The sequence below is a fragment of the Daucus carota genome, chromosome 9, assembly GCF_001625215.2.
Source record: "Daucus carota subsp. sativus chromosome 9, DH1 v3.0, whole genome shotgun sequence".
NCBI lineage: Eukaryota > Viridiplantae > Streptophyta > Magnoliopsida > Apiales > Apiaceae > Daucus > Daucus carota.
In genome coordinates, this window is record NC_030389.2 from 30251548 (window position 1) to 30267459 (window position 15912).

Below are 15912 nucleotides of genomic sequence, written 5' to 3' on the forward strand. Positions count from 1 at the left end.
AAGTACAAATTATTTATGCAATTTTATACATAAACCTAGATATAATATTTTTTAATAATAATTATAATCCTTAAGTCTTGTACACAACTAGCAAGTTTGCCCATTATTATATTAAACAAAATACACAACAAATTATATTTCTATCGACCAAATCTTATGTGTGATGTTCACTAATATATTTTACTATATATGAGAAAGTATAGAGAGGTTGCAAACTACAGTAAAATCTACGATCAAATATACCATGTGAAATTAAGGGGAGCCTCAGAAGTAACAGAGGGTCAATTGCTCCGTCGTTGAAGAACATTCTAACCCCTCTTCACCCAGCCCATACCCAATGGCGGAGCCACATTGGGCCAGGACCTGCCTGGGCCCCCCCTGAAATTTCAATAAATACATGTTATATCATTTAGAATCACATGTTTTATGTAGATCAAGTGGTTGAAGATGGGGTGTAGCAGTCCAGAGGCCCATGTTCGATTCTCTAAGCATATTATGGCCCTTCCTGGTTATAAACTCTGGCTCCGCCACTGCCCATACCAGGTTACTATTTGTTTTAAAAAGATTGTTGGTTGATTATCTTTGAAAAGGTCATATCTTTCTTGCCCTTTTGTTCGTTTCTTGAATTTCGTTTGAATTTTTGTGATTTCTTAGATGGATTTTTGGAGTTTTGTGGTTTGATTGAATGCGTTTGTGTGTAGAGATATGATGGTCTTTGGTTGACTTTTTTTTTTTTTTTGATTTCTTGTATCCATAGGCAATTTAGATATATATGATATTTCCTAGAATGAGATGCATAGTGATCTGGGGTGATAATTGAGTGTGTTGATCTGTAAAAGCTTTCTTTTTTACCCAAAACCCTGATTTTTCTTTGGTCATTATTTCGGTTTGATAATGACCTTTCTATTCCATCATTTCTTCTTATCAGATTTGTTTTGATTTATAAGTATATCGATTTTTCTGATTCTAATTTACGAGATTGATTTGGTAGAAAGTTTAAGATTTAGGTGTTGTGTGTATAGCGTACATGTGTAAAATGTTATTTTTTCATGTTACAGTATCAGTTTTGTATTCGTGTGCATCCTTGGTGTGAGTAAGGTTATCATCAATTATAGTGCTTCTCTTTCGAGTTTCCGACATGTGACTTCAGGTTTTAAAGATGTTCTGGCGTTCAGCTTTCCTAATTTTGCTAAGGGAAATAAGAATAAAATGGCATTCGTTAATCGTAAGGCTGGTCATTGACAATCACTGCATGTTGTAGAATACTTTTAATTTAGTTTTGCTATTGATATGTTGTTCCTTTAGCTTGTTTTGTACTGGTAACTGTTTAAGTAGAATATGCTACATTGTGATTACCTTTGGTAGCTGTATTGTTACTAAAAATTAGCATTTTTCAAAGATGTTAATAATTATATTTTAGGAAAGAATCTTTTTAAGTTATATGTCTTAAATGTGTCTTTAATTTTTCATTAAATTGTCTTTAAATATGTTGAAAGTTGGTCATTTATTCTTGAGTGAAATATGCTATTAATCAGTTACTTTCTTTATTAGGTTTAACTATAATAGTTACGTTTTAAATTGTGATTGTAATCAAATAAATATTCTTTATGAATATCTAGTACCATTTATGGGGGGTCATTATTGATGACTTTATTGTGCCGTTTATGGCTTTCGCCTTTCAGTGCCATTTTTATGGCTTATGTTACCATTTTGATGGTCATAATATATAATATATTTAATTGTTTGCTAAACTCTATTTTTATTCCTCAATTAAATTATTAAATATTTATGTGTCCAACCAAATGATTTTCCTTTGGTTAGAGTTTAATTAATTTATCTACATTATTTTATTTTTCTCTATTTTATATATATATATATATATATATATATATATATATGTTCATGATCAAATAGAAACCAATCTTAAAATAAAAACTAGAAACCAATACAAGTTAGTGATATTCTCAGTACAATTTAGTGATATTCTCTTTAGGATTTAGTGATCTGTGTTGCAAGAATTAGTGAAAAGTTGCAGAAACCGCCCAGAATCTCCATATATGTTCCAAAAACTGCTCAAGTCTCCAGATCTGTTCACGTTTTCGATTCAGATGGTGGTGAAGGTGGTGGAGATGGTGGAGGTGAAGGTGGAGATGGAGGAGTGATGATTGTAGCGAAGGTGTGGGCGGCTTGAAGTAAGGGGTTGGAGCGTTGCCGGAATAGTGGTGGCTCCGCCGCGTTTTGAAGTTGAGCCGAGGTGGAGAAAGAAGTATGAACGGGGCTGAAGGAGGTTGAAGCAGCGACCAAGATGGGGTTGGTGAAGATGGAGTGGAGATTGTGTTGTTAGAGAAATAATGGAGGTAGAGGTGGATATGGAGGGGGCAGGCGGCATAGAGGTGGTGGTCATTATGGAGGAGGTGACGACGGAGGTAGTGGTAGTGACGGATGTGGAGGTGGGGTTGGTGAAGATGGAGGTGGAGATGGGGTTGTTTAAGAATTTAGTGGTATTTGCTTTAGGATTTAGTGATATTACAGCTTGGTTTTTAGTTTCCAGAATAAGGAGGTTTCTATTGGAGTATGACTCTATATATATATATATATAGAGAGAGAGAGAGAGTCCTACTCCAATAGAAACCAAATAAGCCTAAAAACTAAAAACCAGTTTCTGGGCAGTTTTTTTATCAATATTTTTAACTACAGAATTCACTAATTTGTACATAACATATCACTAATTTATATATAGCATATCTTGCGAATATAAATATATACACACACACATATATGCAACGTATATGACCATCATCATCACCCAAATCGTAATAATGGACCTCTTACCACCATTACCAAACGTTTCTATAACTTGCCACCATTGTCTATCATCACCACTAGTCACATACACTTTCCATCATAACTTAAAAAACTAACGACTACTTACCATCATCATACAACTTCTCTTGCGGCTTCCAACCACCAAGAACCTTCCTACGGATGAAATTAATCATCTATAATCGATTATCAATAATTTAGATAAGTAGATTTTCTCAATTTTGATAATAAAATCGCTGTTTACATACTGTATAAAAACAGTGATTAGTGCAGTATAAATTAGTGATACCCGTAGTTATAAATAATGGTAGGGAAACTGGTTTCTAGTTTTTATTTATAAAAGTGGTTTCTATTTGATCATGAGCCTATATATATATATATATATATATACATTCTTTCGTTTTTTTTCTTTTATTGGATTTACCATCTGTTTTACATTAATTATATATATATATATATATATATAATTTTCTTGTATATTGATTTATGTTTTGTTTGGTTTTTTTTTTTTCCAGGATACTTTGGAAGCGAGGTGTACGTGACTTCCATGGGTATTCTTTTCTCATTCATTTAAGCTTTATTGTCTAAACTTCTGGAGTTGTGCTTGCATGGCTTTTGGCTAGATGATAAACTTTTTTAAAAGAAAGATATCCCATATGCGGTTTATTGTATTTCGATACAATTCATTTACGCGTATGTAGACCATACAAAAAAAAATAAAAAAAATTAAAGAGGTTGCTATTACGTCGCTCAAGAATCGAATATTCCTCAATTTCAAAATTCAAAACTTAGTCTGAATCCGTCGATCTCCGATCTGGGTTCAGTTTCCTCCTGGATCTCGCATTTCTCCCGATCTTTATTTGAAATTAATTTATTTTTCAATTCGCGTTTAAGTGAAAAAATAAAGATCCCCGTGAGGATTTACGTGAAATCTTAAATATTTTAAAATTAATTAATATTGATTATACTTATTCTAACAGTGAATAGTTGATTAATCGAACTGAATTAACATTTAACCATAGTATAGTTAAAATTAACATTTAGCTGTAGTATAGTTAAACTTGCAATATGTAATTATTATTAACAAATTATACTACAATATGAAAAAAAAAGATTAATAGAAATAGGTATATTATTTTTTAAATAATTTTTTATGTACGAAATATACTATTTTTATTAATATATACGAGAATCGAAGAGTAGGATGGATCATGGAACGAGACGAGAAATTTCAAACTGTATGAAGAAAAATTCATCAAATAAATATGTTAACTTACACTCTCAGATCCCATAAAGTTTTATATAAGGTTTTTACATGCTATGTAGGCAAAATGAATCATTATATCAAGATCAATAACAATCTGAAGATGTTTATGTATCTAAACAAATCATTTCCAAGGATTTTATTTTCGAATCTCAAAATTACTCTCAATTAATTCTAATCCTCCGCACATTGCTTTCAATTTACAAGTTGAACTTCTTTTCTTTAAACATATTATAGATGCATTTTTATCAATCCGTATATTTTTTTTCAAAGAAATATAACGAACTGAATTTTGAGATAATACTTTAACTCAGAAGCATGCTCAGACGTCAACAATGATAACAATACATGAATATACTATTATTTTAAAATTTTAAATGAAGGAGAGCATTTCACATACATAATGGGACAAAGGGAAGTTGGTAATTTGGATATTGAGTTATTTCTTAATATATACTTATATAATAAAATATATGAGACCATAGATTTAGACCATCACAAACCGTTATTCTCTTTTATCCGCTCCATCTCTTTTATCTGCTCCAATTCTAAGATCATAGACATTTTACTCACGATTTTACAATTGTCATGTTGGTGCACATAATAATAATCAAATCAAGATAATAATACTTTTTGAAACCAAGATAATAATACTTAAATTTGATTTAAGAATTTTACAAACTTGGAATGTTTGGTTTAATATTTAAAAATTATGTTTCAAGATATTTGAGAATATGAATAAAAGATTTTATGAAATGTATATCTTTGATCTTTTTTCTACCGCCTGTAAATAACTTTTTCGCTTCCATCATTTAACATTTAATTTTATCAATTCAAACAGACTAATGATGGTCAAACAAATAGATAATCCCTCTGTTTTGAAATATAGGTCGCTTGACTTTTTTGCACGCAATTCTAAGGGCTTTGACCGCATGTTAAAAGTCATTATTTTTAAATTTTTTTTTGAATAAAAATATGTGATATATTTTTATTCAGAAAAAGAAAATTTCAAAAATAATAATTTTTAACACGTAGTCAAAGTACTTAAAAATACGTGATAAAAAGTCAAGCGACCTATACATCAAAACAGAGGGAGTAATCATTAAATTTAAGTCCGAACAAAAATCACATTATACTATATCGAAGACTGAACTAATTTTAACATAACGTTAAAAAATACAAAAAGTTAACTATCCCAATTTTATCCGAAATCGAAAAGAAAACTAAGTTAAAGATAAAAAACCGAAACCAGCAAAAGATAGGGGTACTAATCCCAACTAATGCCAAAAACACATACCCACATATACGAGTGAGGTTACGCATATAACAAACTTCCCCCAAAACCAAAACCCTAGAAAACACACTCTTCGCCATGGACGCACTGCGAAAGCAGCTGGATGTGTTGATGGGAGCGAATCGAAACGGCGACGTTCGAGAAGTGAATCGCAAGTATTACGATCGTGATGTCTGTCGTCTCTACTTGGTCGGTCTTTGTCCTCACGAGCTCTTTCAACTCACTGTAAGTATCTTGTATCTACAGATTTCTTCTAATTACAATTTTGATGTGTGTATGTGTTTGAACGAGATTTGATTTATATACCTATATGTGTTTGGCTAATTTTGATGTTTTTGATGATTTCGATTTGTCGATGATGTGAAGTCGGTGAGATTATGCAGGAATAAGGTGTATGTAGTGTTAATTTTAGATTTTATGGATAGAATTAGACATGAGAATTTTTAAGTTTTTTTTTTTAAAAAAATAATTATGTCATGTACATACACATTTGCTCATTTTTCATGTTTCTTGTGATTTTTTATTTATTAATGGTATAAAGTTTGGTTGATTCTCTTGTGACTTGTGAGCATATATGAATGAAACAGGAATGTTTGTCGATGTGATGGGTCATGGTGACAATTAAACATGAAAAATCCTCAAGATTATATGTGATGTTTCCAATTACACACAGATCTTAAGACCTGTACATTTGTGCCAATATTTATTTGTTGATTTGGTTTTATTTGTAATTTTATATAACTTCATTTTGAGAACTATAAGCTGAAGCTCACATTTTGCATGAGCAAAATTAACCCGAGTTCAAGGTTTCTGTTAACTGCATAATGTTTTTTTTGAAACCAAGCTATTCTGATTCAAAGTTGGATCTCTTTTTCAGAACCACTGGTCTAATTCCTTGTGTTTATTAAAAGTTATACTTGCATGCTAATCAGTTACTTAAGAGTCAAGCTCTGAAGAATCATCTTTCCTTTGGTAAACATCTTTACTTGTATATGTGATTGTGCATATGATTTGGACATCATGCAAAAACTAATTCAGGTGGCATAATTTTTTCTTTCCTGGCATTTTGAAAGTTTTGACTTGCAAAATGGAAGTTCATGAGTTCTCTTTATTGTGAAAAGTTACTCAAGTTATACAAAGCGTTTCGTGTCTTTTTTCTTAATTCTCTGGAAGCATTTACCAATTCTACTTCAGCCCAATGGTCTTTGTGCTGCACAATTGCAAAACTACCAATTTATCACAGGTTTCCTAGTATATGTTATTTCACAGCTTATATATATAGGACATATACTAGATATTATGTTTTATATATTTTATGTCATAGATCTGTGTTAATTGTTAGGGGAGTAGCAGCATAAAATTTGGGTAGAAATGTATTGACCAAATTCATTAAACCTGAAAAAGGGTGATCTCTAACAAATTTATGGCAGGTAATCTTAAAACCTACCTTATTGTTTGAGTTCTTTTTTTATAACAAAGCAAGATCTTTATATACTTTTTTGTTTTCTTTAAGACGAGTTTATTATGATGACAGTACTTGAAACTGAGCTTATTATGATGACATTAGAGGACACAAATGTGCACTCAGTATTTTGTTATGCTCAACCTATATATATTTTATTAACAGTTTTGACTTAGCAGTCAGGAGTTTCTGTTGGTGATACATTATAAGAGGAGCCATACCTTATATATATGCCCAAACATCCACTTGTTGCTGTCATTGTTGGTAATTTATATTTTGCCAGAGTTTATCATGACGGTTAAAGATAAATATGCGTGTGCAGTGTGCACTCAATGCTTTTATGCCCCTTTGTCTCTGTTATGCCTTTTTTGTCGGTATGGTAAAGTAATTTTGAATTCTGAGCTACTATTTTGTAATCTGACAGCTCTCTGTTGTGTTTTTTCTTTTTTATTTGTTCAGAAAATGGACATGGGACCTTGCTCAAAGGTGCACTCGCTACAATTGAGGAAAGAGTATCCTGCAAACTTAACTTCTGTATTATTATTATTATTATTATTATTATTATTATTATTATTATTATTATTATTATTATTATTATTATTATTATTATTATTATTATTATTATATCTAGTTAAATACATGAACTGATATTTATTGCTCTTTCAAATCCTTCAAGTTATCAAAAACTTAATGTTTTAATTTGCTTCTTAGCTTCAACTTCAAATAAAAAAAGTAAATTGTCAGTTAGCGCGTTTCCCTGCATTTCTTTAATGCTTTGTTAGATATGAAGAATCCAGGGCAAAAGGTCAAGACAACTATGAAAGGGAGCTGGAAGATGTTATTGATAGACTTATTGTTGAGTGTGATAGAAAAATTGCTAGAGCTCTTAAACGTCTAACTGATGAGGATGCTAAAGCAGCGATTGCAATCTCTGTCTCTGAAGTTACAACGGTAATTTTGAAATTGCACAGACAAATTATATAGGCGCTACGTATTTCTTTTTACATACTCCTTACTAGAAATAATTGTGTGTTATACTTATTGTGCTTGTCAAATGTCCTAAATTACAGACACCTGAGATCCTTGAAATGTCGAAAGAGATAAAGGAGAAGCTCAAAGAAGCTGATCAATATGGTAAACTTTCGACTTTTTGTGGAACTTATATTTAATTTTTAAAGTTAGGTGATAATATAATATTTTACCTGATGTGTGTGTGTGGGGATTTTTTAATTTAAGCTGAATTTGCCATATGGCAACAAGAAAGACTCTAAGGCTATGTTTCTATGGAAGATCATATCCCAAGAATTATAACCCTCAAATTATATTCCTATCACTATAATTCTTTACACAGTCTGTTCTCATGTTTGTTGAGGAATAATTTAAAGATCTAATTTATGAAATTAAAATATACCCTCTTTTCAGCAGAACAAGTACAAGACGAGGTGAATATACAAGTGTTATTTTTTTTTCCCTTTAAATCTAAATAAAGTTAATCTTTTCTAATACTTGGTCTAAACCAAGTGTTTTTAATCCCCTCCCATAGTTCATCTTTCTGGTCCTTGTTAATCCAGTATTATGATCCTGTTGGCTAATTTTCCAAATAAAATTGGGATTAAATAATTTGAACGATTAGAATCCCTTCCATAATTTAATCATATGAAACAAACATAGCCAAAATGCTTTGTGAAAGATACATATAAGAAAGGGACAACTTTAAAATAGTGTTTGAGAAATGCTTGGAAATCGTACACGATGAATCTGATTATGTCTGGTTAAAATAAAATCAGTGACTTCTAGTGAAATTGTGAGTCATGTATTATATGATTGATTTATAATTAATATATGTGTCATGGTTGAAAAAGTAGGTGTACAGTGCTAGATTTTTCAATGAGGAAAATTAAAATGACACCAGCCCACTATATATACATCATACATGATATGCTTCATAAGAGCTTGATAGCCACATATGAACAGTGATCTTATCAAAGGGATATGGTACCGTTACTAGTTTAAAACATGCAGAGAATTATTTATATATATATATATATATATATGTATATGTATAAGTTTTTCACAAATTTTAAAAGTCTGAAGCTTTCCTTTATTAAGAAAAATAGGATTAGGGGAGGTAGATGAGGCCAGCACATTAGTTACCTGCAAGTTATGGGAGGAAGACCCTTGTAAAGAGAATTTATAAAGGTAATTGCTTGTATACCAAGGATTTTTTCAATTACGAATGAGTGTTCTGGACCATCATATATTGGAGTGAAGATGCAATATATTTGGGTGAAGTGTGTTAGATGTTCTTTGGTGCTACCCATTCACCCCCGTCTCCCCCTTCCTTTTTCATAATGAAAAGGATGCAGGAAACATTGTTGTGTTTACAAGCCTATGTAAGTGTTTATTTACTCCCTATGTCGCCATTCTATATTACCCTTTTTAGACAGGTAGTATTTGTATTAATTCTTGATCTATTTAATATGTGATGTAGACTTTGAAACCTGATTTTGAGATGTGATTAATTATTCAAAGTTTTGCTTTTGCAGATCTTGAAGGCAAGACAGATATGAAGATTCGAGCCTTAGAGGTTGTGGAAGAACTTAGAACTAAAAGAGCAGATAAACAGGTGACACTGGAACCTTAACATCTAACATATATCTGTGAAGATAATGTTGATCAGATTTAGCAATGATTTTTTTTCTTTTCATATTCGTATTGGCAGTCAATGCTACTGTTAGATGCCTTCAACAAAGATCGGGCTTCCTTGCCTCAGCCCCTTCCAAATCCTCCTTCATTGGCACCCTTACCTGTAGCTGTTCCTGATGCCCGCACACAGGAGATGATTAATGAGAAGCTTAAGAAAGCTGAAATGCTTGGTAATAACTATGTGCCGACTCTCAACTTGCTTATTAAAAGTGATCATATTTTCACATATTATATATATGTTGTGGTTATCGTGGAACTATAGAATGGTTTCTGGACTGTCTTCATACTTTGATTGTCTTGGGGTGAAAAGAAAAACTATCGAATTGCATACTAGGACCATGTTCCTATATATATAGGTTGAGCTTGGCGGCACAAATGAATCAAACTTAGATTGTTGAAGTGGATTGCTTGTTTCCTTGGTTGGCAATTGGGGGATTTGAGTTTGATAGGGTCATAATAGTGTTTGGATGTTCTATGTTGGGCAAGGTAGTGCTTTGTGCAAGCTTGATTAGGAAGATGGAAACACCCATTCTTTCGCTAAATATAAAAAACCTAATAACAATGAATGGGACCTCCTGGCCTTTGGAGTTGATGTCCAGAGATATACATTGTTTATTGCTAATATTTGTTCGAGAACTAGTCAACATTAAAGTAACTGGGGCCCCTGTGGATCTTCTGTGATTAGCTACTTTTTGTATTTGAATTGGGGAATACCTCGATTTGCATTAAAATTTGCTATGAAAGTAATGACGAGAGTGAGTGCTGTTTATTTATTTCCTGTTTAAAATCTTATGTTGTGGATATGTACATTGCTACATAGTTAACCAATTTTGTAAATTTGATTGGTTGGAATTTCCGAATGAGCTGAATAGTTGACCAATCTAAATACCAAATAAGGGAATACTGTTTATTAAGTAAATACTCCATTTGAAGTGTCCAACTGACTGCTTTCTCCTTTTCAAGATAATAGTCCAGTTTTGACTTTGCGTACGTACTTTAAGGTGCATTGACTGGATAGTTCCATTAATTTTCAATATATTTCTTAATAAATTTAGATACTAAGTTTTTATTTAGAAAAAGAATATTTAGTGGAGCTATCCGCCTATTCGGTCAATTCATTTTAAACTACGTGCCTAAAAGTCAAACTGGCTAACTTTTTGAAACTGAGGGAAGTATTGTGTTTAGGTAAAACATTATCAGAACTTCCATTGCATTGTAAACACCTGTTTGTGTGCAAGTGTTGAGCACTTTGCTGCCTCAGAGTGGGTGGCACCTTCATGTTTTCCAGAACTGTCTTGTTTGTTCTGAAATTTGTTGTTTAAATCAAACAGGTGAGCAGGGTTTGGTTGATGAGGCTCAGAAAGCATTGGAAGAAGCAGAAGAACTCAAGAAGGTATTAAAATGATTCAGTATCTTAATTTTTAATACTTTTGGAAGCTGGGTTATTTCTCGATATATTCTTTTAATGTTCTAGATATTTACCAACTCTTCTTCTATAGAATTATGATTATATTTTCTAAGATATGTATTTTCTAATTTATTTGTTTCTGAATTAGTTGCCCGGTCCTCGGCAAGAACCTGTTGTAGATACCTCGAAGTACACAGCTGCTGATGTGCGCATTGTAAGTTTTCTTGCCGATATCGTGCTTACAGTATGTTTACATGTTTTATTTGAGAAAATAAAGTTGCTGAGAATACTAAATTTTTTCTGTAAGGAGAGCAAATTCTTTTCCTCTCAATTCTCAAACCATTCTTTGGTAGAAAGTAGAAGAATTGGAGAGTAGTAAACAAAACAAGGCCATAAAATTCTGCTACACACATATATGCCCTTTCCTGTAATGTATTATTTATTCAGTATCCCACTTATGTTCTGTTATTTTCTCAGATTCTTTCTCCTTTCTTTTGCCTTGCAATATTCAGGAACAGACCATTAGTGATATTGTACTAGAAGCATGGAGAAAATAATTTACTTTATATTATACTTACAGAGTTATAGGCAAACTCAGAGTTTGGCTTGTAGTCATTTTCAAACAAATATATAAACCTTGCACCATTTAAAATCTCTCTTAGAACTTGAGCCCAGTTGTAAAAATAAAATTCACACTGATAGGTGTAGCCATATTTGAATGTAAACTTGTAAAATATATTTGCACTATTTTTAAACAACACATGTAAGATGGTAGTGCTGCCAATTGGTAGTGTATATGTACACCTTAACTTCAACATTCAATAGTTCGTCTACTCATGTATAGGAATATACAAGATAGAATCATCTATTAGTAATCATATAATCTATGAGTCAGTTGTATGTAAAAATTGTGTGGTTCCAGTACATGAGTTTTAACCAGTTTATTCTGCCTTTTACAGACGGATCAGAAGTTGCGTGTCTGTGACATATGTGGAGCTTTCTTGAGTGTCTATGACAGGTGAAATTCATTTTTTATAATCTTCACAATATTTTATACGCCCTCAATACTTTTATAAAGACAAAGAACTAGCTTAGGGGTTTCAAGTACTTCAGTCTTTGACCTGGCAATATACCTCCTTGTCACCAGCAGGCTTTTGGCCCAGTTTTACGAGGATAAACTTATGCAGCTAAAGAATGTGCGTTTTTTTCTGTTTTGTTTGTCAATCATGCTATTTTTGAATTGAAAGTTTTGGGAAATGCACTGCATGTTCTTTGGTTACTTTGAATTTTTTAAGCGTGCAAGAATGATCTCTGTTTCCTCACATTGTGGTCTCATCAGTGACCGTCGATTGGCTGACCATTTTGGAGGAAAGCTTCACCTTGGCTATATGCAAATCCGTGAAAAGTTGGCTGATCTAAAGGTAATTACTGCATGTTAATCATCTTAGCATGTAGGTTCATATATTTCAGAACCTCAAGACATTGCAACTAAAAGTATTAAAAAGAAATATACTATACAGTAAAAGGTGACATCATCCATGCAAGTTCATGTCGGGTTAGCCTAACAAAGTGGATTTCCGGTCCTTCTGGTTAAGTTGCTTGGTTATTTTCATCTGATTAGATACGAGAGATATTTCTTTTTTCAACTTCTGAATTTGGCCTATTAGAATACGATTTGTAAACTCATATCAAGAACCACTCACTAATGACCCAGAATTTATTTTGTAGATTCGGAGACTCTCTTCATATTCAGAAAACGGAAGTGCAGTCCCCAGTTGCATTTTATGAAATGATCTAGTTTTAGCATTGTTTTTAGTTGTGCCAAAACTCGGTTGATCTAATTTTTTCAACCCATTCTCTATGATCAGAAATTATAATAGCACCCAAGAAACAGAAAAAAAAAAGTAGCTATTGCGCGGTTTTAAGTAAAAATACATAATCCTGTTTTGAGCAAATGGTAGGAGTTAGGTAGGCAAAGTTCTGTGGAGATTCTATAATAGGCTGTAGAAAAGCAGATTTGGGTTCTGGTCTCGACAATAATAGTCTTCCGGGGATTGGTATCTGTAAGTTTGTCTCCCTTTATGTTCTTATTATGCTAAGACATCGTTTAGTAAATTTTTTTTTCGTTTTAGAGGAAAAATTGAGTGCCAACTTCTGTTTTCATTATCTATCAACTGTGTACCTGGATGAACTGCTGTATCAGAGGATTGAATGTTTGTTTTAAGATTTGGTATTTGACAATCTCACAAGATCAAATCCGACAGGCATTTTCTATCGTGAGTCAAATATTTGTGTCCCCTGTGCATGTCAATGTTCTTAGCTCAAAAGTCAAAAGTAGTATAATTGTTTTAGAGATCTCAATTGTATTTACTTGATATCCTATTGGTCAGGATGAGAGAGACAATAAAAGGAAGGCATCAGAAGAACTGAGAAAGTAAGGAGTTTATTTACATTGTGCTTTGCAGTAGTCTCTCTTTTGCGTGTTATACTTTATCTTGTTTTTAAAGATTGCAGAAACCTTTTATAGGTTTCCTGGTGATCTTATCTTCTTGAAGTTCTTTGACTCCTACGGTTTTGATTTCTTTGCAGATCAAAAGAGCAGAGCAGGGAACGTGATAGAGAAGGTAGCAGGGATCGAGGAGGCAGTCGTGAAAGAGCAAGGGATCATGATCGCAGGAGCAGAGACCGCGACAGGTATGCTGACCGTGATCATGGGTATGATCGAGAACGTGAAAGAGAGAGGGACCGATCCCGCAGCTACGATTCAAGGAGTCGTCGTCGGTCACGTTCACGATCAAGAGAGCGAGCTAGGGATTATGATCGCCATAGGTATGTTATCTTCTACGCTGGATTTTTTTGTTCGGCCATTACATTATAAATCGTCCGTCTCTATGTCCATTGTTTTTGTTTTTTTTTTCGTTTGTTTGGAATAGTATAAAAACTGCTGGATTCAGGTTGTATTCGAGTGAATGATATGGGTGAGCAATGAACATTTGAGGAGAGAGGAAGGACGTGGAAGAGAATTGTGAGCAAAACGTTAGGCAGTTGAAAGTTAAAAATATTTTTTACTATAGTTTGTTGGTTCTAAAATTGGTGGGTTGTTCTAGTTTAGATGTTAGGAAAGGAATGGAAGAAGAAATGAAATTATAAACGTTCCACCCGTAAAAGAGTACATATCTTTTTCCTTTCTCCCTATTTCTTTCCTCCAGGTGACCCCGTAGCGCCAGGTTGCCTGTCCTTATAAGTTACTTGTAAGTTACAATCTAAGTGCGTCTACATCATTTGTGTTTCAATGTGTATAAAATTACTAAGTGTATTTACATTATTTGCGGTTCTCATTCCTTGGGACAATGTCAAAGCCTTTTAAACCAAGGAGTAGTATTAAAAGTATTTTCAGTCGCCTAGCAAAAGAAAATAAAAACTATATTCAGTCACCAAACCCTTGAGCTTTAAAATTAGTCCAGCTGATGTCATTTGTTCTTAAACCAAGTAGGATAGATGTTAGCATTAGGAGGCAAATTTGTTTAATTCATCTCTGCCAGGGAACAGGGAATTGGTATTACAAGGTACACAGGTACATGAGTTTATTCCAAAGTCCTAGCAGAACCAGATTTCTTTTTTAAGTTCAACTTCAACATGTTTCACATCTCCTTTCTGTTGCCAATGTTCTCCTTAACATGCTTCTAGTGTTAATACGGTTTTGTGCAATTTTTCAGCAGGCGTCATGATCGATACTAGCTGCCATATGAAGCTGAAGGGGTGGATCAGGGAACATGTCCTCCTGACGTATCACTGATGTTCCTAGATCATATGTTAGGGAGAGCTGTTTGTTTTTTTTAATCAAAGTTGACATGGTAGTGGTTATCCATATTTAATCCTGTAATAGTATGGGAAACAATAGTTTTCTTTGTTATCTTGTTTCTTAAAAAATTCAAAGTCTCTCCATTTGGCAACGCTGATTCAGATTGTTTTGTGACCCTAGCAGCAAGGACCAAGGCATAAATACTCTTTTCTGATATGTTTTTGACATAATATTAGTTATTAAGTATTTAGTTTCCATCACAATTGAATTTTATGGATCGCCTATGTTTTTTTTTTCCAATTACTCTGTATATAGAGTTTTGTTAAAATATACTCCATAACAGTTCCTGAAATATAACAAAAAGGGCTGTTTTTAAAATGTCGGAACTATGGAAATTGGTGTACTTTTGAACAACACTAAAATGAACTACTGTAAACATTTACAATGTACAGTTAGACTAACCTAGATAGAAACCTTTGTTTTAATGGAGTTGGATTGAAAGCGTGCAAGTGTTTCGTGACATGCATTGTGTTGTCAATTGTCATCTATACAAAGATGTTTTTTTCTAGAAAAAAAGATTGAAATAAAATAATCTGAAAATCCAAAGTAGATGCAAAAACTTAGAGCATCTCCAATAGACTCTTAGTTCACTCTTAAATATATTATAAAATATTGCCTCTTAGTAGGTTAATGTGGGTTCATCTCCAACAATGCTCTTCATATTCACTCCTTATCCATTTTTTTATTACTAAACATAGTATGCAATCATAATAGTACAAGAATAAAGTGGTGAGAGAGAGAATATATCATATAATATTAGTTAAGAGTCTTTAAGAGCTCTTCATAAGAGAGGAGAGAGAAGAGACTCTTAGTGATTTAAAGAGCCACTAAGAGTCTCTTGGAGCAACTTTTTTTCACTTGCTCTTCAAATTTCAAGCTAAGAGCTTATATAAAGAGGCTATTGGAGATGCTCTTAGCAGAGGAAACAACATAAGACAACAAAGTAGATGTAAAAGATGCGTGATAAGTAAAATAATCACTTGTAACGAAAGTATTGATTATGAATCAAAGTGATGTTGTTAATTATACACACATCTTGTCTGTCTGTCTGTCTGTGTTGTTTGTGTAAGTTATACTACATCTGTTTTCTTAT

At 32.8% G+C, this 15912-nt stretch overlaps 1 protein-coding gene across 5 annotated transcripts; it reads left to right on the forward strand.

Moving 5' to 3' along the window:
- The first annotated feature begins 5373 nt into the window (after nt 1-5373).
- Nucleotides 5374-15022, forward strand: LOC108202844 (uncharacterized). 5 transcript variants are annotated; one of them, XR_010287578.1, is made up of 14 exons: nt 5375-5606; nt 7303-7355; nt 7626-7794; nt 7914-7977; nt 9390-9469; nt 9566-9719; nt 10881-10942; nt 11106-11171; nt 11917-11975; nt 12108-12153; nt 12297-12378; nt 13348-13391; nt 13547-13786; nt 14674-15022. XR_010287578.1 is itself a non-coding variant. In XM_017371410.2 (13 exons), exons 1-13 carry the CDS (start codon nt 5460-5462, stop codon nt 14693-14695), a joined length of 1239 nt encoding a protein of 412 aa, XP_017226899.1. In that variant the 5' UTR covers nt 5376-5459; the 3' UTR covers nt 14696-15022. The 5 variants fall into 5 exon arrangements, 3 of the variants coding, with proteins under 3 accessions (XP_063940494.1, XP_017226899.1, XP_017226898.1); XM_017371410.2 differs by lacking the exon at nt 12108-12153 and having other exon boundaries at nt 5376-5606; nt 14677-15022; XM_017371409.2 differs by lacking the exon at nt 12108-12153 and having other exon boundaries at nt 5377-5606.
- The last annotated feature ends 890 nt before the right edge of the window (nt 15023-15912 follow it).